At 31.9% G+C, this 27,151-nt stretch overlaps 1 protein-coding gene across 2 annotated transcripts; it reads right to left on the reverse strand.

The window, feature by feature from the left end:
* Nucleotides 1–2,626: 2,626 nt before the first annotated feature.
* Nucleotides 2,627–25,866, reverse strand: LOC134720606 (probable ATP-dependent RNA helicase DDX27). Of its 2 annotated transcripts, none has more exons than XM_063582957.1 (21): nucleotides 25,738–25,866; nucleotides 23,817–23,897; nucleotides 23,125–23,241; nucleotides 22,112–22,208; nucleotides 21,571–21,641; nucleotides 21,170–21,262; nucleotides 19,557–19,662; nucleotides 18,876–19,049; nucleotides 18,246–18,396; nucleotides 17,615–17,714; nucleotides 16,530–16,671; nucleotides 14,347–14,483; nucleotides 13,641–13,739; nucleotides 11,483–11,565; nucleotides 10,177–10,271; nucleotides 9,074–9,271; nucleotides 7,868–7,938; nucleotides 7,258–7,366; nucleotides 3,775–3,874; nucleotides 3,165–3,326; nucleotides 2,627–2,732 (listed from the first exon to the last, which is right to left on the reverse strand). In XM_063582957.1, the coding sequence occupies exons 1-21, from the start codon at nucleotides 25,828–25,830 to the stop codon at nucleotides 2,720–2,722; spliced, it is 2,292 nt and encodes a 763-aa protein (XP_063439027.1). In that variant the 5' UTR covers nucleotides 25,831–25,866; the 3' UTR covers nucleotides 2,627–2,719. The 2 variants fall into 2 exon arrangements, with proteins under 2 accessions (XP_063439027.1, XP_063439028.1); XM_063582958.1 differs by having other exon boundaries at nucleotides 2,627–2,731; nucleotides 3,188–3,326; nucleotides 25,738–25,859.
* Between the last annotated feature and the right edge of the window lie 1,285 nt (nucleotides 25,867–27,151).

The following is a 27,151-nucleotide window of genomic DNA, read 5'->3' on the forward strand; positions in this document are numbered from 1 at the left end:
CTCGCACTAACATTTTACATGTTCAGTGAACCGTGAAATTGGGGTCAATACTTAAATTTGACATGAAAATTAGAAAGACTTGTCATAGAGAACATGTGTACTAAGTTTCAGTTAATTGGACTTCAACCTCATCAAAAACTTAACAAGACTTTAACCAAAGCTTAGTGCTATCTTTTTCTTTTTTCAGTGGATCGTGAAATTGGGGTCAATACTTTAATTTGACATTCAAATTAGAAAGATCATAACATAGAGAACATGTGTACTCAGTTTCAAGTTGATTGGACTTCAACTTCATCAAAAACTACCTTGACCAAAAACTTTAGCCTGAAGTGGGATGAACGGAGACCCAGACCAGAAAACATAATGCCCCTTTACTATCGTAGGTGGGGCATAAAAATCTTTAACATGTATTGGAGCTCACCATTTATTCAACAAAATAATCCTGAAAGGTGTATTGAAAGTAAATACATATACTAGGGAGGCAATGTTGACACTGACAACAGAAAGGAATATAAAAAATATCTAAAGAAACTGGTTTTTGTGGATGAAAGCTTGACATAGGGATAGTAACCAACTTCTTAAAAGCTTTATATTTAAGCAGGTGGAGGACCTGGATGCTTCATACTTTGTATATAGATGCATCATGTTACGAACTTTCTGTCTGTCACATGTCCATTTTGATGGTTCAGTGACTATTTGAAAGGAAGTTTTTTGTAATGTTAATTTCTCGTCAGATAGTTTTCACTTAACCTCGACCTCATTAAATAAAGAATTTATTATTTCATGGATCTGTGAACAAGGGTTAGTTTTGGTTGTCGAGTCCATATCTCGGATACTATAAGCAATAGGTTTATAGTATATTTAGTGTATGAAAGGACTGGAAGGTGTTCTTGTTCGACTGGCAGGTGACATCTGACCTTTCCTCATTTTCAAGGTTCCGTGCTCAAAGTTGAGTTCTTGTATTTTGGTCTGTTTTTCTAATACTGAATGCAATAGGTCAACTATATTTGGTGTATGGAATAATTGTAAGGCTTACATGTCTTGGTGGCAGGTGTCATCTGACCATGACCTCATTGTCACGATTCAGTGGTGGAAGTTAAGTTATTGAGTTTTGGTATTTTTTCTAATACTATATGCAACAGGTCGACTGTGTTTGCTGTATGGAAATATTTTTACTGTTGAGTGGAGAAAAATAGAACATACTTGTTGCAGTGGTGGAATCTATATTTACCATCTTTAATTCTTATCAAGCAAAAATTAAAATCGCAAATATTAAAATCACAAAAATACTAAACTCCGAGGAAAATCCAAAAGTCCCTAATAAAATGGCAAAATCAAAAGCTCAATCACACCAAACAAATGGATAACAACTGTCATGTTCCTGACTTGGTTATTAAAAAATTTGTAAGGGTTCCGCGGAACCCAGTGTCTCGCCTACTTTTGCTGTAAATCGCAGGCTCAACAAAAGTGAGGAAAAAAATCAATAAAAATATTCCTCTTGATACTATCTTATGATTGTAAGAAGCTTCTGTCAAAGTTTGGTAAAAATCTAGGATAGTTAATGAATCTAATAAATGTTTTTAAAACTGCAGACTGTATATGTAATGTTAACTGGAACAAAATCTCTAAGTCCATTTAAAAGTAAAATAAAGAAAAAATGGAGTTATCTTTTTACAAAATTTTCTTCTGAATACTATTTTATGATCATAAATAAGCTTCTGTCCAAGTTTGCTACAAACCCAGGAAAGTTTAAGATAGTTATTAAAATTTTAAAAACTTTAACCACAGAGTGAATGTAATGTTTCCCTGCAGAAAAAAACTAACTAAGTCCATTTAAAAGAAAAATACGGAAAAAAATGGATTTATTTTTTTACAAAATTTACTTCTGGATACTATCTTATGATCATAAACAAGCTTCTGTCCAAGTTTGGTACAAACCCAGGATAGTTTAAGAAAGTTATTAAAATTCTAAAAACTTTAACCACAGAGTGAATGTTATGTTTCCCCGTAGAAAAAACAAGTCCATTTAAAAGTAAAATACAGAAAAAATGGAATTTTATTTTTACAAAATTTACTTCTGGATATTATCTTATGATCATAAACAAGCTTCTGTCCAAGTTTGGTACAAACCCAGGATAGTTTAAGAAAGTTATCAAAATTCTAAAAACTTTAACCACAGAGTGAATGTTATGTTTCCCCGTAGAAAAAACAAGTCCATTTAAAAGTAAAATACAGGAAAAATGGAATTTTATTTTTACAAAATTTACTTCTGGATATTATCTTATGATCATAAACAAGCTTCTGTCCAAGTTTGGTAGAAATCCAGTATAGTTTAAGATAGTTATAAAAATTTCAAAAACTTTAACCACAGAGTGAATATTTGTGGCTGCAGCCGCCGCCGCCACAGGAATGTAGGATCGAAGGCTCGACAAAAGTGGTGGATCAAACCTGGTTTTAAAGCTAGCTAAACCTCTAGCTAATATGACATTTGCATCAAATTTTAAAGTTATCATTATTTTCTCTTTTGTCCAGAGGGAGGGACAAACAAATACTATAAGCTCCTGATTTTTTTTCTGCAAGATTGAAAAACTGAATTAATATATCAGCTTAAAATAGAAACAAATGATGACTTAAGTGAGATAAAATAAGTGTTTAATGTACATAGTGACAACCAATGTTCATATTTCTGATCTTTCCCAGAATCCTTTATTGCACACTGTCACCGTCGTTTCCTACAAAACAAGAAGAAAACAATGTTTAATATCAGTAATACTGAGTGTAGCTCAATTTTATCCAAACATCAAAGTATGGGATTATCTGTTAAATTAAAAAAATATATCAAAATAAAATTACAAATCTTCACTAAATATCTGTATGATCATTTAATAAAACAGGAGGTACATAATGTCTTTTTCTACTGAAGACTCTCTAAAGAATTCATTGAAATCCACTTACTGGTTACAGAGTTGTTGTTGGCTTGTGTGTTCAGTTATCAGATGAAAAAATACAACAATCATTATACAATCTGTGCTTCAGTAAACAGGGAATATAATGAATGATATGCTCCAGTTAACAAAAAAAATAATGAATGATACGCTCCAGTGAACAAGGAAAATGATGCATGATACACTCCTATAAACAAGGTAAATAATGAATTATCTTACGACTGTTTTCCTCTATCAGGTCCCGACTGTTTTCCTCTATCAGGTCCCGACTGTTTTCCTCTATTAGGTCCCGACTGCTTTCCTCTATTAGGTCCAGACTGTTTACCTCTAATAGGTTTCTTTGCTGCCATACCCAACTCCTTTCTCTCTTGATATGAAGGCCTGTTAATTATAAATAGACTCATATTAAAGAAGTAGACATATGCAACAATATCATATTATACTGAGGGTATGTGGTAATCACATGGACAATATATCAGTTTACTGCTATAACATGTAGGTCAGGTCATTTATACCAAGAAGTTGAAGAATTCATAAGAAGCCTGCAGAGCCCTGTATCGCAGGCACGACAAACACCATCAAATATTTAACAAGATTTTTGAAAGTGGTCAATTATATTTTGATTTTATCAAGATCTAGAGCTGTTATAAATAATGCCTGATATTAAAACTAAATTGTTTATGGGGGAAATAGCTTGATTCAGGTCAATTTAACTGTGATTTAATAAAGGTTCACTAATCAGCAGAAAGATATGTCACCCTATATATACACGTAAAGAGCACTTGTGTAACTATACCTACCCTGCCCTGAACTTTGTAACTATACATACCCTGCCCTGAACTTTTTCAATGCTGTTCTGCTGGTACTGGTAAGTTCATCATCAAATGCAGACTTCTTTATTTTTGGTTTCTTCTTTTTCTTAGATTTGTCTGTAAAAAGTACAAGCATGATATATTTACTCAAAAGCAGTTTTACATCTATCTTGCTGTTTCCAGAGTTTTTATTGATTGGTTATCATTTTATTTTTAAATGTGGTATTGTCTTCTGTAAATTAGGAATAATTTAATCCTTTCCTATCAAAGAGAGAAACCTGAAGTCATTTAGGTATAAATACTGACTCACAAAACATTTAGGTATAAATACCGACTCACAAAGCATTTAGGTATAAATTTCAGGGTTTCCCCTGGGTCAATTATTTATTTTGCCACATCTTTCGCCAAAACAATATATTTTTCGCCACCTTATTATTTTTTTCGCCAAATGACAAAAATATATTTTTCGTTTAAAATTTACCTTTTTCTACCCCCCCCCCCCTCCTTTTTATAAGATGTTTTGCCCCATTGTGTCTTTGATCATTCTCTCAGACTTATTTAAGAGTATACATTTTAATGAATAAACACTAATCATTTACTTCAAAACAACAAAATGTTTTAACTTAAAAAGGAAAAATATTTGTTGTATTTTAAACAACTTTTCTAAATGAGGGGACCACTTTACTTTTATACTTCATTAATAAAGATATTAGTCCTGGAATATAACAAAATTGATGGACATGTTTTGATCATATAACATGTAAAAAACCAGTATAGTTCGTAAGGAAAGTTTCTATAAAAGAAAAATACTGGTGTGCCCGTTTGTACTAAGAAGTGCAGTGGTTTTTACAACAAAACAAAAGCTTTTATCATATTAAATTGATCCCTCATTTCATGTGTAGTCATTACATTGATGGGTTACTATAAATACTGACTCGCAAAACATTTAGGTATAAATACTGACTCACAAAACAAACATTTATTTACTGTAACTTTAGAAATTATTGCAAGATTTTTATCTATGCCAATAATGTGATTGTAGAATATCTCAATAATAAAAACACATATTTTGATATCTGAAACATATATCTGTAAGCACTAAGCAGATTTTCCTAAAATTGCAATAATAAAACTCGCATTTTTGTCCATTTAAAAAAAATCGCAATAATAAAATGAACACAATAATTTCTGATTGTCAACATTATAGAATAAATCTTACTAAATCAGATGTACTGGATTGACCATCTAGAATTTATTATCAAAGTATAATAACAATATTCAAACCATAACCATTGAAACAAATTTGATTCCTGGTTTATTCCTGCTTACTGTCAGTATTTGGTGATAATTTCCCCAATGAAAGCTCCAAAAAAGAAAATTTAATACGGCAATTTTGTCCACAATTGAAAAGATAAGAATCAATTTGACCATGGCTTTAGGATTGTATAAGTATGAAGAACAAACAAGAATGTGTCAAAAGTACACATATTACAATCATTTTCCATGTTCCATGGACTTAAAATTGGGTAAAAATCTAAAATTAGAAAGATTATACTATAGGGTACATGTGTACCAAGTTTCAAGTTGAGTGGTCTTCAATTTGATCAAAAACTACCTTGACCAAAAACTTAAACTTGAAAATTTCACTTTCATTTTCTATGTGAAATGGACCGTGAAATTGGGGTCAAAGTGTAATTTTGCTTTAAAATTAGAAAGATCATATCATAAGCAACAAGAGTACTAAGTTTCAAGTTGATTGAACTCCAGTTTCATCAAAAACTACCTTGGCCAAAAACTTTAACCTGAAACTCCCACTTTCATTTTCTATGTTAAGTGGACTGTGAAATTGGGGTCAAAAGTCTTATGTGGCTTTAAAATTAGAAAGATCATATCATAAGCAACAAGTGTACCAAGTTTCAAGTTGATTGGACTTAACCTTCATCAAAAACTACCTTGACCAAAAACTTTAACCTGAAACTCCCACTTTCACTTTTTTTTTATGTTAAGTGGACCGTGTATTTGAGGTCAAAAGTCTAATTTGGCTTAAAGATTAGAAAGATCATATCATAAGCAACAAGTGTACCAGGTTTCAAGTTGATTGGACTTCAGCTTCATCAAAAACTACCTTGACCAAAAACTTTTACCTGAAACTCCCACTTTCACTTTTTTTTATGTTAAGTGGACCGTGTATTTGAGGTCAAAAGTCTAATTTGGCTTAAAGATTAGAAAGATCATATCATTATAAGCAACAAGTGTACCAAGTTTCAAGTTGATTGGACTTCAGCTTCATCAAAAACTACCTTGGCCAAAAACTTTGACCTGGAACTCCCACTTTCATTTTCTATGTTAAGTGGACTGCGAAATTGGGGCCAAAAGTCTTATTTGGCTTTAAAATTAGAAAGATCATATCATAAGCAACAAGTGTACCAAGTTTCAAGTTGATTGGACTTTAGCTTCATCAAAAACTACCTTGACCAAAAACTTTAACCTGAAACTCCCACTTTCACTTTTTTTTATGTTGAGTGGACCGTGTATTTGAGGTCAAAAGTCTAATTTGGCTTAAAGATTAGAAAGATCATATCATAAGCAACAAGTGTACCAAGTTTCAAGTTGGTTGGACTTCAGCTTCATCAAAAACTTCCTTGGCCAAAAACTTTAACCTGAAACTCCCACTTTCACTTTTTTTTATGTTAAGTGGACCGTGTATTTGAGGTCAAAAGTCTAATTTGGCTTAAAGATTAGAAAGATCATATCATAAGCAAAAAGTGTACCAAGTTTCAAGTTGATTGGACTTCAGCTTCATCAAAAACTACCTTGGCCAAATACTTTAACCTGAAACTCCCACTTTCACTTTTTTTTATGTTAAGTGGACCGTGTATTTGAGGTCAAAAGTCTAATTTGGCTTAAAGATTAGAAAGATCATATCATAAGCAACAAGTGTACCAAGTTTCAAGTTGATTGGACTTCAGCTTAATCAAAAACTACCTTGACCAAAAACCTGAACCTGAAGCAGGACGAACAAACGGACCGACAAAGGAACAAACGAACATACGGACAAACAGACCAGAAAACATAATGCCCCTCTACTATCGTAGGTGGGGGCATAAAAAACAACGACATTAAATGTTGAAGGAAAGGTTTTGAAGTACTATAACAACTATCTTGCACATAGTACCCCCATCATAATTTTGGAATGTTGGCAGGTATAAATGCTGATGGATTTGACTGTTGATGTAGCAAGTTTCATTCAAACATGAGATAACATGAAACTTGTTTGTTTTATTTGTATTTCATTGAATTTCTCATGAAATGAAATTATAAGAAACTGGTTCATTTTATTTATTGCATTCAGTTTATTTCATCTCTTGTTTGAATGCATGCTTTTTTGATAGAAGAAAATGAGACATGAGAAATAATTCTCAAGCTATACTGTCAATAATGACCTATAAATTCATCAAAACTATTCAAAACAAGACCAAAGTACAAAGATAAATCCTTACCTATATGTTCACCAAATGCCCTCATCTTTTTAGGTTTACGTTCTTTTTTTGCCATTCTTGCAGCATACAGCTCAGATTTTAATAACTCATTATTAACTCTATCTTCTGCCTGTAATATATATCTGTAAACATTATAGTACAATGCTATAGGAATATGAAACAAATTGAAAACTGACCATAACATCATACATTGACACTACTGTGGATTCATTTATTTTCATGGGTACCAATTTTCGTGGATAGAGAAAACTTGCATATTCGTGGGTATTTGAATTCGTGGTTTTTACACAGTTCATATGCATTTCTTTAAAAAATTTGCATTTCGTTGAACATTTAAATTCGTTGTTTCCCTGTACCCACGAAACCCACGAAAATTGGTATCCAACGAATATTAATGAATCCACAGTATATGGACTTTAAAAAAAACTTATTGTGAGAATGGAATTGGATACCAATTTTTAAACAAAAATAAACTTGTTTTCAAATAATTAAATACTATCAAAATATTTTGGAGGCTTTAATATCTTACAGCACAGTAGCATGCTGTGATTGAATTCCAAGGTTATCCTCTTGTGGTACAATTTTTTTTAAACCAAAACCAAGCACTCACCGTAACAACTTTTTTTTCTTTCTTCATATTCCTTTTCTTGGATAAAGAGAATTCACCAAGTCTAAGATCAGCTACAAATATACATATTGAAAATGAAAGTGGTTTTATTTTACTCCTTTTTACAGATTTTGTTTACCTTTATCTGGCTAAATTTCTTTCATCTGATGATGATTTATACCCTGCTTCTGATTAAATATATTGAGGCTCTAAAAAGCCTGTGTTGCCCACCTGGACCAGCTATGACCTAAATACTCAAGTATTCTGTTGATACACAAAGAAACAATTATTCCCTGAATTAAAACAACTTCTTTCAGTTATGTACATGCTTTGTATTTTGTTCTTTAACAATCATAACATATGGTGCATCTTTTTTTTTCCATTGATTTGTACATCACCTATGATACAGTTTATTAACATAATTAAATTTCTTTTCGTCAAGACTTGGGGTTTCCACTGTGTTATAGTTATACTATTTATAAGTTTACAGCTGGTTAGTGAGAGTAGTTGTATAAAGAGTTCTTGCTTTGGTTAAAAATATATATGGGTACTGTGGATTCATTTATTTTCGTGGGTACCAATTTTCGTGGAATGAGTAAAACTTGCATGTTCATGGATATTTGATTTCCTTGTTTTGCCGAAGTGACAAGTCTGCATACAAGCCTTAAGAAAATTTGTCATTCGTTGAACATTTAATTTCGTGGTTCAACTGTCCCCACGAAATCCACGAAAACTGGTATCCAACGAATAATAATGAATCCACAGTAATATACATGTATGCACATGAAATACTTTGGCAGTTTAAAAGGTGGGGTTATGTTATATTAAATAAAGAAAATTTGTGGGTGTCATTTCATCGATAGTACTCACAGTAACTACGACAGTTTGCAGTTTATTGTCACATAAGAATGTATATGATTATACAATGTAATACCAAGTTTTATTTCAGTCCATTGAAATGTATTGGACAAATGTGTTTGTACTTATAATATGTTGTTTTTTAGTGTTATTAAACATTGCTTACTAGAAAAGAAAAAGTTACTGCGAGCAACTAAACCTATATCTAGAGTTTTGTTTTATTTATTATACCAAGGATTTAGTGAAGAAATTTTTTAAATTAGGATGAGCATGGCGAGGGAGATTTTAAGGCCTATGTAATCCCTGTATATAATAAGCTGACTGGTTTCCATTGATAATAATTGCACCTACCCTGTTCTTGCATTCTTTGTTTGTGAGTTTGGAACCAGTCTCTCTTGTGCTGATCCCCTGGATTTTCCAGTAGATTGTTTGCTTTATTTATCTGGTTTTCTGTCGCTCTCATTTCTTTTTCCTCCTGTTCTGTCCATTCTATTTCCTTCACATCTAATTCTAACTTAGCTATTTTGTCTCTGTACTTCCCTACCACTTCTGTAAGAGAAAAAGAACATACAAATGTAATTTTATGTACGAAATAAATGAGTAGGATTTCGGTCAACATAACCATGACCTTTTTAAGTCTTTGTCCATTATGGTACTATTTTTATCACTTGAACTTGAGTGTGTTATCAATCTAAAAGTCTTTTGCTTGACCATTCAAGGGAGCAAACTTATGCATGACCTTTCCAACTCATGGTCAGTATTGTACCTGGAACCTACTAAAGAAATTGTAATAGAAACAGGGGGCATGCAATCTACCCAAAAGTTTTTCCATGACTCCATAGTAAAGGAGTTGGTCCAGTAAGACCCCTTTTTGGCCCAAAAATATAGCAGTTTTATAAAGTTGTTAAAATGTAAATGTTTAGTTATTTATTGGAAAGTATAATGCTTCTGCTACTTAAATATGGTCTGTTTTTGAAAACACAATGTACATTTATTGGGGACTAGCATCATTAAGTCATGCTAAATTACTGAAATCTTTACAATTTTAACATTTTAGTTCAATTTTTAAACGGGTTCTGTCTTCGCATTTGTGTTCATTCTTAATATTGAAATGTAAATTGTATTTGATGATAATACATAACATATGAAAAGGTTGAGGATGAACATGGATGCAGCCACTTTCATTTTTGACAAAAATCATATGAAAAGTGACATTTTTTGTCATATTTGATAGATTTTACATATTTACTAGTAAGCTTCAATCAGAGTGTTTTAAATGACTAAATCAGTTAAAATCTTTTACATAAGCAAATTGAATCAACTGAAAAAGACACTTAAGTGTTCAAAAGTGTCCAAAATCTTTTGTCAGATGAACCTGAAATTTGAGGCCAAAATCAGCCCTTACCGGACCTACTCCTTTATTCCTATGTATTTTGTGAAAGAAGTATACACACCTTGAGGTATCACTCGTGTTTTTAATGGTGTTTTAGCATGTTTCACTACTTCTTTTAACATTTTTCTCTCTTGTTCTCCTACAAGTGTCACTGATCTTAAAAAGAAAGAAAAGAATATTTTATAAAATCTATATGGATATAAAAGGATGAAATTTATATAACTGCACAAAACTGTGGTCTAATATTTGTATTAAACAGTTGTAGGGCACAGTTTGTAAGAAAGTAATGATTAAATTTTCAAAACAGACTTCAATTTAAATTTAAACTGCTTCATGATCAGTAATTAAAGTTAGATTGTGGAAATTAAATTGGAAAAGAAAGATAAACAGATGGAAGGACAGAAAGAAACTAGAGGCTCTTAAGAGCCTGTGTCGCTCACCTTGGTTTATGTGAATATTAAACAAAGGAAGCAGATGGATTCATGACAAAATTGTGTTTTGGTGATGGTGATGTGTTTGTAAATCTTACTGAATTAAACTGTCTTGCTGCTTACAATTATCTCTATCTATAATGAACTTGGCCCAGTAGTTTCAGTGGAAAATGTTAATAAAAATTTACCAATTTTATGAAAAGTGTTAAAAATTGACTATAAAGGACAATTACTCCTTAGGGGGTCAATTGACCATTTTGGTTATGTTGACTTATTTGTCAATCCTACTTTGCTGAACATTATTGACGTTTACAGTTTATCTCTACCTATTATAATATTCAAGATAATAACAAAAAACAGCAAAATTTCCTTAAAATTACCAATTCAGGGGCAGCAACCCAACAAAGGGTTGTCCGATTGGTCTGAAAATACCAGGGCAGATAGATCTTGACCTGGTAAACAATTAAACCCCATGTCAGATTTGCTCTAAATGCTTTGGTTTTTGAGTTATAAGCCAAAAACTGCATTTTACCCCTATGTTCTATTTTTAGCCGTGGCGGCCATCTTGGTTCGTTGACCGGGTCACGCCACACATTTTTTAAACTAGATACCCTAATTATGATTGTGGCCAAGTTTGGTTTAATTTGGCCCAGTAGTTTCAGAGGAGAAGATTTTTAAAAAAATTTCTAAAAGCTAACGACGACGGACGACGACGACGGACGCCAAGTGATGGGAAAAGCTCACTTGGCCCTTCGGGCCAGGTGAGCTAAAAAGGATGGTCAAGGGTAACATTTAATACATCCATTGTCTAATGTCAGGGCATTAAATTTTTTTTTATTGTAAACAGTAACCTTAGTGGTGATAAATCATACACCCCCTATCATTTTATTATTAGAGCATTATTTTTTAAAGGTATAGGCTTTTAGCAACACATACCTTCCTTTTCTCCCGGCTCTGGCAGTTCGACCCACTCGATGTACATAATGCTTCAATGAGTTGGGCATGGTAAAATTTATCACCTGAAAATAGAAAACCAATCATTAAAAGCGATAAATAAAATAACTACAAAAAAATTAAAAGATTAAATTCAGTACATTTGTCTTGAAAAAAAATATGATTTTTATTTGCCAGTATATGTATAAATAATTTTCCCTTAATTTCATTTTGCAACTTATATTTGGTTTAGAGAAACCTGTATGCATATGGTGATAGCTCTAAAGATTAAATAAATGATGTAAAGGAATAAAATTGAGAATGGAAATTGGGAATGTGTCAAAGAGACAACAACCCGACCATATAAAAAACAATTACATGTAGTGACATTATTATTCTAGTTATGCAAATTGGAAATAAACTTCAAAGATTCTGGTCATTCTTCAAAATAAGTAACCTTGAAGATGTCATATTAAAATGAGATGTTGTGGTATGATTGCTAATGAGGCAAATATATATTCACCAAAGACCAACCGAGGGAAAAAAGCAATAAATAAGACCATTGTAAGGAATGCAAAAGACATATTTCTTTATCTCTGAAAAGTTATATTTCTTATACAATATTTTTATTTAAAAGCTGTTAAACCTTTATCATCAGAAGTTATAGATTTTTTTCAATCTTGGAGCCATATAAGACTAATAATGTCACTAATCGTTAAAGAAACTTCTCTACAAATTTTTGCTTCAGCCCTTGTACTACAGATACAGACTTACCCAACACAGCATAATAATTGTATGTCCTATAATTAGACAATATACGTATAGTGTCCTGAAATATGAAATTTATTTGTATGAGGCTTAGAAACGGGGGAAATGCTAGGTTGTACCGAGCATTTTCCCGTTTGGGCCGAATACAAATAAAGGAGTAGGTTCAGTAAGACCCATTTTTGGCCCCAAAATATAGCATTTTTACAAAATTGTTAAAATGTAAACTTGTTGTTATTTATTGGATAGTAGAATGCTTCTGCTACATAAATATGGGCTGTTTTTGACAAAACAATGCACATATATCGGGTACTAGCACCAGTAAGTCATGCTAAATTACTGAAATCTTCACAATTCTAGAATTATAGTTAAATTTTAGACGGTTTTCGTCTAAAACGAAAGTGGCCGCATTCGTGTTCATCCATAATATTGAAATATAAGTTGTATTTTATTATAACACATAACATATATAAAGGTTGAGGATGAACACGAATGCAACCACTTTCATTTTTGACAAAAACCAACTGAAAAGTGACATTTTTCGGCATATTTGGTAGATTTGTCATATCTGAGCTTGAATCGGATCGTTTTTAATGACTAAATCAGTTAAAATCTTTCACATAAACTGATTGATTCAAATGAAAAAGACACTTAAGTGTTTAAAAAGTGGTCAAAATCTTCGTCAGATGAACCTGGAATTTGAGGCAAAAATCGTCCTTACCGGACCTACTCCTTTCATATTTCAAGACACTATACGTATATTGTCTTTATACTGAAATCGATAAAAAATAAAAAAATAAAAATATGTAACAAATTGTTGTTACAAAAAGTGTTTGGAATTTCCCTCATGGGTACCATTTTGGGGTATTTCCCTATGAGCGTAGTCCCGGCGGTAAGACATTGACATTTTAAGGAATTAGAAAGGGAAAATGAACTTAATTAATAACATTTAATAAACATGGTATATAAATTACCAATTTGAAGACATAACAAGTTTAAATTCTTAAAAGTTTGACCATTGTTATTTCAAGTTGTCATGGTTGTGACGTGACGTTGTTGATGAAATACGGTAGTTCTGGTAAGGAGGCGGGGCTTATAGGTTAGTTGAGGTCATTGACGTATAAAGCTAACGTTTATACATATAGCTTTATCTGTATAGTAAAATAGCTGATTGCAGTATAAAGGTAATTATAACATGACTTACAGTTTTAACCCCTTCTATATCTAATCCTCTAGCTGAGGGGTCAGCTAATTATAACATGACTTACAGTTTTAACCCCTTCTATATCTAACCCTCTGTCTGAGGGGTCAGCTAATTATAACATGACTTACAGTTTTAACCCCCTCTATATCTAACCCTCTGGCTGAGGGGTCAGCTAATTATAACATGACTTACAGTTTTAACCCCCTCTATATCTAACCCTCTTGCTGCTAGATCTGTTGCTAATAAAACATCTATCAATCCTTCTTTGAACATCTTCAAACTTTCCAATCTCTGAAACATTATATTATTATTATTCCAATCATCACATCTAAAAATGCTTTTCATATAAACTGTGAATTCATTTATTTTCTTTGGTACCAATTTTGATGGAGTGACGAAAACTTGTATTTTTGTTGATAATATATAAAGAACATACTAAATGTATAATTTTTCTGTGAGATATTTGTTCAACTGTTTTGAACCAATGAAATGAATATACCCATAGCAACATCTTCCATCGAAAATTCTGTGAATTAAGGAACACACAAGGTGGTCTAAGCAGTGGATTGGTATATAAGTATCTCATCTACTGTACCACTAGCCAGTCAACACTGAGGTTGTATGTTCAAACTCCTCACATGGTAAGTGGTTTTGACTCAAATCTTAATTAACTAGGATTTTGGAAGGTCATAGTTTCCTCCACCATTAGGATTGCAAACTTTCCATTTGGAAGGTACAGTTTCCTCCTTTAATTGAAACTGGTGACCTTGATTTAACCAATAGTGTTGAAAGAGGCATTTAACACCAATCATTGAATCATTGAATCTCCTCTGATTTTCCAAACCCTTAATACACCTGTAATGTCATGTTTGTGTACATGTTGTGCCAGCCTTCTTACCTGAGCTTGAGATAGATTTCCATGAAGCTCTCCAACATTTACCCCCAGTAATCCTAACACTATATGCATTCTGTGAGCTTGTTTCTTTGTTTGTATGAACACTATACAGTGGTCTCTAAAGGTTCTGGCTACAAGTCCTACAAAACAATAAATAAATATTATACAGTGGTTTAAAATGTCCTTGCCAAAAAAAGTCTTCTAAATCATTAAATACTACATAGTGGTTCAAAAAATTCAAATTACAAAATCAACAATTTTGAAAATTGTTGCATACCTTTATTAATGAAAGAAATGTAGTGAGTAAAGTAACAATACCACACACCAATAACTTATTACATATTTTCACATTTATGTTACCATATATCAAAGTTTTATTTGGATCCATTTAGAGGTTCTAGAATTATCATCTTGAAACATCTTTTTCACCTATCTTTATCAACTATGACCTTGACATAATGATCTCAGAAGCAATAAGGATTCACTCATTACATATTAACATGTATGCAAGTTTGGTTCTCATCCAATGAAAATTTCTAGAATAAAATACTATATACGGCTTTTTTTTTAGGCTAATTACTTTGTAGTGTGGGGTACACATCAAGGCTTCCAAAACGGTCATATATTCCGGTCATTTGTATAATGTCCGGTAAAAGACCGGCTGGGCAAAGCATGAAACAGTCGTCTACTTTTTAGTTTCAAAGGCTTTTTCGGTCATTTTAACATATAAATTCACGATCTTTTTGACCCAACATTTTGCCTTTAACAGCCAAACATTTCTGGTCATAAAAGTGACATGATGATTAATTACTATCAAAAGAACCCCTACTTCAATACTTTCTAATTTTAATCAAGGCTAATTAGTTGTTGGACAGCTGAAAACTACCTGTTCAGGTGACAGGTAAACTATTTTCAGTACCGGACATCGTATAAATTAATCGGTCCATTCCCAATTATTTTTGTACATTTCAGCAGCTTGTATCTAATTGATTTAAAATATATAATAAATACATTTATAAACATGATTTGATAAATCATTTAAAAAGGTTTTAAATGAAAAATCGTCAGAATTACGTTGTATAAACAAGAATACGTGTGCGCATGTGCACAGGTGGGAAATTCAATTATGCATCCTACATTTCTTTAAAAATGCTAAAACTATCATTGATACCTGTATCTAACGTTCATTTTAAGTATTTTGTTGAAGAAAAAACGTGGAAAGAGCTTCTTCGCTCAGTAGTTCTATGTAACGTACACAGATTTTACATATTCGTTTATGGTCCATGTTTTACCATTGTCAAGTCAACATCCGATTTTGAAAAATGTGACTTCAAAAATGAAAATAAAGTTCTAGACAACTTCATTTTGCACAAATAAAGAGTCTAATGCAGATATGAGCACACTGATGTGCACACTTTGAATGATGCAATGCCAATTTTAACAGTTTATGTCAGAACATCAAATTCATATCAAAGTAAAGTTTAAAATCGATTTTAATTTAATGTCAATCATTGGGATGGCCATCTGATTACCATAATTGCCTTTTGTGACTTCGTCTTAGTGATTAAAATTCGGATCAGATATAAAATGTCCGGCTGGCTCAGAAAAATTTTGGAAGCCCTGGTACACATGTTTTGATATATCACTTATGAGAGTCCTAACAAGACTAATACACTCTCATATTGCATTGTTGAACCTTTGTAAAATATGACATTGTGATAGGTTCAACATTGTCACATGATGACCCCCTATGGATCCATTTAGGGTAGGTAAATTTCATAGTGGGTTCATGACATCACGTCTACTGTTAATGCTGACCTCATCTATTGATGATGTTGTATTTCATTGTTTATTTTTCAACAAAACGCAGCAGGAAAAGTCCTGCGTACGATAAATTTGTTATACAGTTCACAACTGGCCCTCTACCTACCATAGAGGGTAAGTAAAATCCATAAAAGATAAATAAGCCTTTGACATCAACCCCTAAGGATTTTATAACCTTCTATGGATCTATGGGGTCAGTATCTAACCATGTGCCTTATACTATGGGCAAGAAACAATTTGATGATTAAAATTCTACTCATGCTAAATATTGAAAAAAAAAACTTAGAACTGGTAGCCATATCTGGCTTTCTTGACCATGCATTGTTTATTTTTGTTGTTTAGCAGTTTAATATAATATGTACCTGCTATAATAGCTTCCCTTTCTCCCTCTCTATTGGCCCTGATTCTGACAAACTCTTGTCTGAGTGATAGGGCTGTATCTGTACTCTGGTTTATAAATATCTTGACTGGATTCTTCAGGGACACAGCAGCAAGATCTTTTACCTGTTTGGAAAGTTTTAGTATCATTATTTTGTTTTACTATTTATCTGTGTTTTATCCCTTTATAGCTTGCTGTTGGGCAAGAGCCAAGTCTCAGTTTTGAAAGCTTTACTTTGACCTATGATGCTTAATTTTTTACAAATTGTAACTTTGATGGAGAATTGTCTCATTAGCACTCATATCACATCTTCTCATATCTTTTTGATGGAGTGAGCACTGCTCTTGATTAAAAGATAATACACATTTAGTATACTTAACATTTTCCCCAAGCCTTTTAATTTATTATTAAAAGGAAAAGTGACTTATTTTCCATATCATAAACCAAGTTCACTGAAACATTTAAAATTGTTAAAATGAAATTGCCTTGTTCAAATTGCCCATATGAAAGTTTATTCCATAATTTAATATGCCTATCTTAAATTTGTGTTTATTTTTCCAAATTACCCCTGAACATGTTAGATTATTTTCCTTAATATACAGCCTTCAACAATGAGCAGAACCTGTACTTTATAACTAGGTATACTTGAAAAAGAAAAATATCAAACAATTCAAACCAAGTGTTTGCCTTCTTAAAATTTTACATTAGAAGTTCAATTCTGACTTTTATGAATACATGTAACTATTTCTCCAGAAATGCCTGTACCAAGTCAGCAATATTGCAGTTGTTATCACTTGTTCGGTTGATTGTTGATAATGTTTGTTTTTTGTCATTTTATGGACACCCCCCCCCCCTTTTTTTATTATTAAAATTGGGGTTTTGCTTTTTTCTTATACTTTTTAGATGCATCAAAAACGTTTTTGTAAAATAAAGATATCAAAGATTTTTTGATGGATGAAAAATTTGGAAAATCTTTATCAAATATACTTCAAGTACAAACATTAAATTGCAAAACAATTAAATAGAGGGATAATATATAATGAAGGAATATGGGGGAACACATCTGACCTCTTCTGTCATAGTGGCTGAAAACAACATGGTCTGTCTGGTCTGTGAACTCTGTCGGATAATCTCCTTCATTTGTTCAGCAAAATATTCATCTAACATTCTGTAATACATTTTACATATTACACCATTCTGGACACACATTATACAAATTTGTCTTGATGAGGGCCAAAAAGGATGACCAAGGAAATGTGTACCATGCTGTAACTAGGATGTTGTTGTCGTTATGTTTGTGATTAAGACAACATTTTTGTCCTAACACTGATAGTGTGTGATAAATAACACCTCAGGCTAAGAAAATTGGTATCATATAACATGTGTATAAAGAAAAATCCATACCCTAATAAACCCCTAAATGTAACCCTAACCTAACCCCTACCCTAACCCTTAACCTTAACCCTCATGCATGCGCAGAAGTGTAAAAGTGCAAACCCAAATATACAGAGAACACAAATAAAATAATTTTTCAGACAGTGCAATCTTTTACAGAATTAAAAAGATCATCATAGAAAGATAAAATATGACCATACTTTAAATAATTAATAATACAGTGAGTACTGGTATTTCCCCCAAAACATAGCATAAGACTACAACTACTGGCTTCTTCCAGGATCATTATATGTAATGTCATTACCTATCAGCCTCATCTAGCACCAATATTTCTATATTTCTGAGTGTGAAGTTGGGAGAATTCTGTAAATGATCAATCAATCGACCTGGGGTTGCTATGACAACATCTGGTGATAATCGTAATGCTGCTTCCTGTGCTTTCAGATCAAGACCACCTTTAAAATAGAATTAAAAATGTAAAAATACATCCTTCAAGAGTTTATAAAAAGGTTTCAAGCAATATATATATAATTATGGATTATCATTGATTTCCTCAACAAGATTGATTTTCTCACTTGAGCCGGTACGGCAAAAACATGAAAAGAAATCAAGTTCAGGTGAACAATGATCATCTGTTTATCACTATTTCAGCTATGATGACGTTGTTAATTTCATTGGGCATGTGCCCCCTTAGTTTCTAGCAATATTTTTATATCACTATACTGTAATAAGAAAGGAAATTATTAGTCTGACAGTAAGATCAAGGAAAAATTTTGTAAAATAGAGATAAAATTTATCCTTCATTACTAAGAGCAGATATTAGCTGTTATTGTACACTTTAGTTGGGTTGTTGTTTCTTTGACACACCCCTATTTCCATTCTGTATTTATTTTTATCAAACAAGTTTTTATTAGGTCTTCTGATACAAACTTACCAACAGCCAAACAGCATTCCACATTAGTGAACTGTGAGAGCTGTCTAGCTACTGTATGCACCTGAACAGCTAACTCCCTCGTGGGTACCAGTACAAGAACACGGGTCACAGCTGTGTTTTTAGGTCTGTATAGTAATCTCTCCAGGATAGGTAACATAAAGGCCACAGTTTTACCTATCAAAAATAAAAACAATCTAAATGAATATTATTTATATGGTCTCTCTCAATCATTCAATAAAAGGATATCTCTGTACTCTACAAAGAAAAACATCAAGTACCAGCACCAAGTTTTTTTTATTTAAACTACTGAACATAATTACTTTTGGGTGGAATCTGTTTTGATATTCAGTTTGCAAAAAAAAGTTTTTTAACTTATCTTCGAATAAAACATTTATAAATTCCAAAGATTAATTATGATTTCTTGAGAAAACTAAACTATCTGTAGTTTTCTGATAAAGAGTTTATAGTATCACATATATACCAAACCAAGGTTGAAAAGTTTTAGCATCCAGTTCTCACAAGTGTAACAAACTTTTGATTATCTAGGATAAACTTTCTTCCATTCTAATTTTTTTTTAAGATAACCCCGCAAATTTGAGTCATAAGCATGCAATAGCAAAAACAAATAACAATGTCACCATCAGATTGTGTAATGGAGTATGTCTTAAGAACTCTGATTACCTGATCCTGTCACAGCACAAGCACACAGATCTCTTCCTAACAAAGCTACAGGAATAGTAGCAGCCTGGATTGGTGTAGGTTTGGCAAAATTCATACGACTTAATCCCTGAAAACATGAAAAAGTGGGTATATATTAGAATAATAGCAACCCTAAATTTCAGTCGTATTTAAGTCATGTTGTAAAACTTATTCAAAAATCATTTTGTCAAGTGCTATTTTACTGATGGTAACCGTTTTTACAACAATAAAGTCACAAAAAAAGTCTTCCATTAATTTAAGGTCAAACAAAATATTATTGAACAAAATAAATCTTTTGATATATTAAAAGGTTTTCGTTTAACTAATCTCTGTTAGATAACACTACTTTTCACCCAAAATTTTAATTTTGCAAAACATCTAAAAAAAAATCTTTAAATCTTGGAAATTTACCTTTTTTTTTTTTTTATCTTTCTAACCAGGGTGCCCGCTGGCGGTCGCCATTTTCGCAATTTGCGAAAAAATAATAATTGTGGCGATTAAAATTCGTCATTGGCGAAAGAATTTGGCGAAAGAAATATATAGAACGATTTATTTCAGCCATCTTGTTTATTTACTTTTTTCAGGTTTCTCTGACTTTACCGATCAAACATACTGGGAATTCACCTTGAACTCGTTAAGATTTTGACAGAAAATCAATAATCAGCTGATTGCATTCATAGCTATCGACATCAAAGAACTAATTAATAAAGGTGTTGATTGCATGATATGACAAAATGTTATGGTTACATGGCTTCTGTCACATGACATAACAGGGACTTATTAACCACTTTGCGACGCACGTGTTTGAAGCAAAGTTTTTACTCTTCCTCTACTTTTAATGATAGTCCAGAAAAGAAAATTATTGTTATGACGAAAAATGTCCAAAAGCAAGAAAAGTCTCTGATTTAAAACTTTATCATTTAACTTTCATATAGATCATTTATTTGAGTGGGTACTTCAAAGTCGTTTCAGTGACAGACGTGTTTCAAGCATATAGTTTTACTTATTTACGATGGTCTAGAAAAGAAAACTGTCGTTATGAAGAAATCTATTCAAAAGGTTGGCATGAGAGTAACCCCTAAATGTAATGATTACACCTTACATGAGGGATCAATTCCAAGTGATAAGATACTTCAATTTGTTGTAAAAACCACTTCTTATTTAGGGGGAGGGGGGGGGCTAGAAAAAAAAGAAAATTTTAAAAGAAAAATATATTTGTGTAACTTGGCGAAAAAAATAATAAAGTGGGGCGAAAAATATATTGCTTTGGCGAAAGAGGTGGCGAAAAAAAATAATTGACCCAGGGGAAACCCTGTTTCTAACAATTTATAGTATGCTTACTTATATCCAAATAATCTAACTAACTTAGAGTCTTTTTTGCCATTATTTCCTAATAATAAGTTGGAATTACAACAGAGGTTTTCCATAAATTCTGTTCAGAAATTCCCACAGGCTGGTCTTTTTTTTCTTTTCTTTTTTTTTTTAAAGAAAAGACATATTTTACTCAGTCAACAACTACATACTACTAATGTGACAAAAAAGTTCTACATACAGTATATACTTTCTTTATAGGTCTAGAAACATTTGGTACATACTTTCATTATGGGTCTAGAAACATTCATGTCTTGAAATGTAGCCTTTTCATCATAATTGTCAATGGTCTCTGAGAATTCTACAAGTTCTTTTTCCTGTAAACAAAAACAATAATAAATGTAAACAAATGTGTGGTTTGATTGACAATGGACAACTGTTTATTTATTGTTTTATTATATATTTTATTCAGCAACAAGTGCCTAGTGTATATAAAATGACAAATACTTAACCTTAAAAGTGTTTGTTAGTCTGTCACACACTGGCATTTCATATTTGTAGATTCTCTGTTGCATATTTTCATACAAAAAAATCAATTGAATATTGTCTCACATGTGTTCTACATATTCAGTAATGTTAAGAAGTAATCATACAAAAAAACTAAATATATATTTTTACAACTTACTTCCTCATCAAGTTCAGTTTGCTTATTCTTTCCTTTTTTCTTTTTCTTCTTTTCTTTTGTTCTGATGGAGTCTACAAAAAGTTATTTGCATATAATTGCATGTAAAATTAACAACTGGATGAAATATTAAAAAAAAGATTTTCAAATATAAAAATATGTTTCAATTTTAAAGTTATCTTTGGTCAAGACAGATGGCAGGATACTGTGGATTCATTTATTTTCGTGGGTATCAATTTCGTGGATTGCTGAAAACTTGCATATTCGTGGATATTTGATTTCTTGGTTTTGCCAATCTCTGTATATAAGGTCTATTGAAAATATGTTATTCGTTGAACATTATAATTCGTGGTTCACCTTTTCCCACGAAAGCCACGAAAATTGGTATCCAACGAATATTAATGAATCCACAGTAGTATGAGTGAACCAACATATGAACAGATGCACAGACCGAAAAAAACTAAATGCCCCTAAATGGGACATTAAAACACTATATATTTGATTAAGGATCCTGCAGTGAGACTCTCATCATTGAATTCCCTACCAGCTGTCATTTCTTCATCTGATGATTCTACTTCCTCTATTTCTTCATCATCAGAGTTTTCTACATTTACTTGGTCTTCATCATCATCACCAGGTTTCTAAAAATAAAATATAAAAATCATTTGTAAATATATAAATATATCACAAAATTTGAAAAATGAGCGCATGATACACCTGTCACCTTTTTTTTAGAAACGTTTTTTCAAATCTAAACTTAGGGCCGTTATTCTAAATTGTGTAGAGGCATGCACCCAAACATGTTCAACGCCCCCACATTCTGTATGTACCTTTTCCTAGTCAGGATTCTATAATTAAGTGGTTGTCATCGGTCCTGTCTTTCATAACTGTTTTTAATTGATTTTTTGTACATAAATTTGGCCTTTGTTTTTTGGTTAGAAATGCTTTGTCTGGATGGGACCTTCTATAGTTTACTATACAGTACAATGTATTGGTTTTCTTGTTGGATTTTTTTTTACAGGATGGGGCCTTTCAAAGTTTACTATACAGTATTGGATTGCACATTGTTGAAGGCAGTATTAGAAATATACATCATAGCCACAAGTTAATTGTTTTCTGTTTAGTATCAAATTTTTATTAAGATCCATTTTGTTACATCTTGTGATCAATTTTATTTGGCAATTGCCAATGGCAGTCAGCAGGGTTAAAGAACATCAGTTGACAAATGCATTTTGTTTACATATACTTTTTCACTTTTTTGGTCTTTTGGAAAATGTTGTTTGTGCTGTATTTAGACCCTTCTACAACAAAATTTGTTTTACATGCACACGTATAAAAATTGCGGTTTTTATCCAACGCAATCATAGGTTTGAACATAGTTTTCAATTTAGACTTGTTTATGTGTATATATATATATATATCGTTGATTACATCTTCATCATTTGGTCAAAAACTGACCTCTAGCTCTGTTCCTTTAGGTTAACTAAACCGAAATGACAGATGTATAACTACTTATGTAATGGTAATTAAAAAAGGAAAAAGAAATAACATTCTTACCTCTTTTTTATTCCTTTTTCTGACTTTGGCAATCTTTTCATCAAGTGTGGAGGGTTCCCTTTTTCTCTTGGCAAATTTAAGGGCATGGTCAAAATTAAATGCTGATTGTGGATCAAACTATTTTAAAGAAAAATAAAATCATTTTATATGTGGAAAGATTGAGCTCTGTAATTGTCAAATAAAAGTTTAAAAAAATCATTGGCATACATGGCATAGATTCACCTGTGTTTCTAGTAAGAAAAAAAGAAGTCAAAACTTCAATGTGGGTCAAGGACTAACTATAATGATGATTGGACCTGATAAATTTTAAAATACAACAAAAAATTCATACATAGGTGATGAGCAATAAATCTGAAAACGCATCACATAATATATCATGCTCATGTGAAGCTTGATAAAAAAAATTCAAGAAGCTCTTCTTGTCAGATTCAACTGCAATGGAAGTTGTACTTAATAGACAAGACTGACAGAAGGACAGACAGACTTAAACCAGTAAAGTGCCTGCATTCATTATTCATTGTTATTGTGATTGTTAAAATAAGACAAATATGCTAATTAATATTGTTTCCCGATAATGCTATCCCACATGGTTAACAAACACCAAAACTGTACAACAATACCCTAACCACCTGGATTTGTATAATAACTGGAAAAGAATAATACATGTTAAGAGTAAATCAAATTGAATTTACCTGATCTGTGAAGGAGAAACTTTGGTTAAAACTATTTATCTTTGATTTTTTCTTCTTTTTAACTTTTTCTCCTGCTGGAGCCTGTAAAAGAAAGTTTTAAAAAACTAATTTGTAAGAGTAATAAAACAACATGGCATTGTTAGTTAATTATGCGTTGATCATGTGTTAATTAGACACCTTATCACTATTTGTCCGCCATCACTAGATATCACACAGGTTCTCGTAAAATTTTGACATCATAAAACAAAATATCTGACCCAACAATTAAAAAGTGATAGTTGTATGCATCAAAAGTTCAAGCGACCGGGTCAGCCGGGATTCGCAATAAGGTGTATTGTTAATATGGTTAATGAAAAAGTCAGATGCTACATATTTCTAGTTACAAATTCTTTAACCATTGACATGTTACCATTGTCTGTTTGTTGTACAACATCTTTTGAAAATCTTCAGGCTTCTGTCCAGATGAAGAGCAGCAATAAATGTTAAAATGGTAATTACTTATATTTAAAGTATTAGTAATGATTTGAATACAGTTTTGGTCTATGAGCAGCCTCACTATTTCCATTTGTTTTCAATTTGATTATTTTTTTGTTTTGCAGATTTTTTTCTATTGTTAGTCAATTGTATCAATGTCTAATGAATAGGGGATATTAAAACCTGCAACACTATGATTTTGCCTGTACAAGTCAGGAACTCTGTAGCACTTACAGTCTTTTGTTGTTGTATATCATATTTTTTGTGTTTATTGTTCTTTACATAATATCATGTGTTTCTTGTCTTTGTAGGTTTACAGGTTTTCAGATAAAAGTTCATAAAAATGTTGTAAGTGTTGTGTATCAGGAAGATTACCAGTCACATCCATATTGATTTATCAACGGAACTTATGACATGTAAATGTATAAGATTGAACTGGCGGCTCAAAGTCAAAGAAGTAATGGGAAGGGGGGGGGTAGGTCCTGACCCGAAATCCCGAAATCCCGCGCTTAAAAACAACCGATCCCAGAGTCCCGATAAATGTCTTATCACCCCTAGGGAATTGAATGGAAAAATAAATAATACAGAACACTAAGTGGATGTGAAATCATTATATGGGGACGAAGTTCCCAATAACAGTAGAAAATTCAATAAAAAAAAAAATTGGGGAAAATTTCCCGAATTTTTCATTGTACTAATGAACTCAAAATCGTTCAATTTTTTTTTTGTCATGTTTTGAAATCCTGGACCTGTGTAGCAATCTACAATATACTTCCTTTTCCTGGTCTCGTTTGTATGAATCTTTGAGTGAAATATATATTTATCAGTCTAGTATATAAAATAGGAAGGAACGCAATACCAATTTCATTGTTTAAAATAATTCCTTGATATCAAAAACGTTACCTGATGATAGCGCTTCTTTGTTTACATTGCATATGATGTCATAACTTAAATAACGTCACAACTAAAATCCGGAAACGTTACGGTATTTCTGTTTCTTTTTTAAAAACAAATATTAAAGATACAAAAAAATTATTCATACAGACTTCGTCCCCATTTACAGGTAATGCCTGTCTCACATTATATCTACTTACACAATAAAAGAATAAATACATTCTGGAATTTAAGAAGTTCAATAATCAAGTTCATGTAAGTTCTATTTACATGCTTGTACTTCGACCCCCCTTTTTTTAATGCAGTTGAATGTCAGAATTTTCAGCAATTAAATAGTTTGAATTCAATTTAATTGAAAAGAATATAACCTGGAATATTTGAGGTTAAATAAATCTTTCCCACAGATGTCATTCAAGGTTCGAAATTCAGACCACATGGTCTGTTCTGTGACAGTGTTCTGATTTTTCAGACCCTGTATTGTCGTTACCGTGAATTGTGTACATTCTAAACTTTTTATCGATATTATATCTATAAATATTTGTTCCGTAAATACCTCATCTTCACTCGAAGAACTTTCTGGAGCTAGGTGTAAAGAATCATTCTCTTCGATTGTAGCAACAAATCCAAGTTTTCGGAGTTCAGCCATATTTTTAATGCAACTGGTACAGCCAACGACCGAATATCTAATAAAATAGAGCGCACCACAACACAAAATTGGCTATTACATAATCTATTGTTCATTGGCACTTTAAGTCTGAAAATATTTGAAGAAATCGATTCCAAATGAGATTAATAATAAACAGATTAAACAGTTATAGCTTGAACTTGATGTCGCAGTTATTGGACGCTAGTTCAATGTCAATAACAACTAATAAAACACAATAGAATAGAATAGAATATTTTTATTTCCTAAACTACAGGGCCCCGTTAAGGGCATAAAATTAGATACAATTGATTTACATAATTGGTAACAACAACAATAATAGAGGCATATACATATAAATTTGGAATATAAGCATTGCACAGGCACTTGTCTCAGAATTATTTTTTTATATAAAGGTATAGAGGGAAAAAAAATTCTGAGACAAGTGCCTGTGAAGCATTGGTCAGAATCAAGCTAAAAAAAACACACATATATTGTGAATGAAAAATAATAAAATTACATTATACATGTATATGTATTTATTTTCAAATTATTTACTTGACTTAGTGTCAGTGTTCATACCTGATCTCCTTAATTCAAAACAGTCACAAATATAACAGCCCAGTTTTTGTATAAGAGTAACTATAAGGCTAAAATATCAATCAGTACACACCCGCCATCTAATGTATTTAGTGTAAATATATAGGAAGCGAAGGCTTAACTGTTAATGTACATATGTGTACAATAATAATATTAAGTCTGTTTTTAGATTTCTGAAGAAAAACAGTAGTCACATTTTATCTAGGCATGCCTTCATATGTTATCCAACCACTGAATGTTGAATAGGCAACCTATTAGAATAAGTTTGTTACAGTATTCATTTTCGATTAACAAGACGCATACATCATTATATTATTCTATTCTATTGTGTTTAATTAGTTGTTATTGGCATTGAACTAGCGTCCAATAACTGCGACATCAAGTTCAAGCTATAACTGTTTAATCTGTCTATTATAAATATCAAAGTAAAGACAATACATATCCATTTAAATGTCATTATTTTGACCTCATTTACTTATATTGGTTTAGTATAAAGTTAAAGCATGTTAGTTTAAAATCTGTCGATACCTGTATCATGGTATTGCACAAGGTCATATTTTTCTCTGACTGTATATGACGTCCTTACACTAAATCCATAGGATGTTGGATGTGTACGGAATGATAATTTAGTCTAAAATGCACGATTTTTTTATTAGTTGTTAGTGGCTTTTGAACTAGTTGTCAGGTACTCTCAGATCTGTTCCTATTGTCTTTTTGTTGTTGC

This window comes from Mytilus trossulus, chromosome 6, assembly GCF_036588685.1.
Source record: "Mytilus trossulus isolate FHL-02 chromosome 6, PNRI_Mtr1.1.1.hap1, whole genome shotgun sequence".
Classification (NCBI taxonomy): Eukaryota; Metazoa; Mollusca; class Bivalvia; order Mytilida; family Mytilidae; genus Mytilus; species Mytilus trossulus.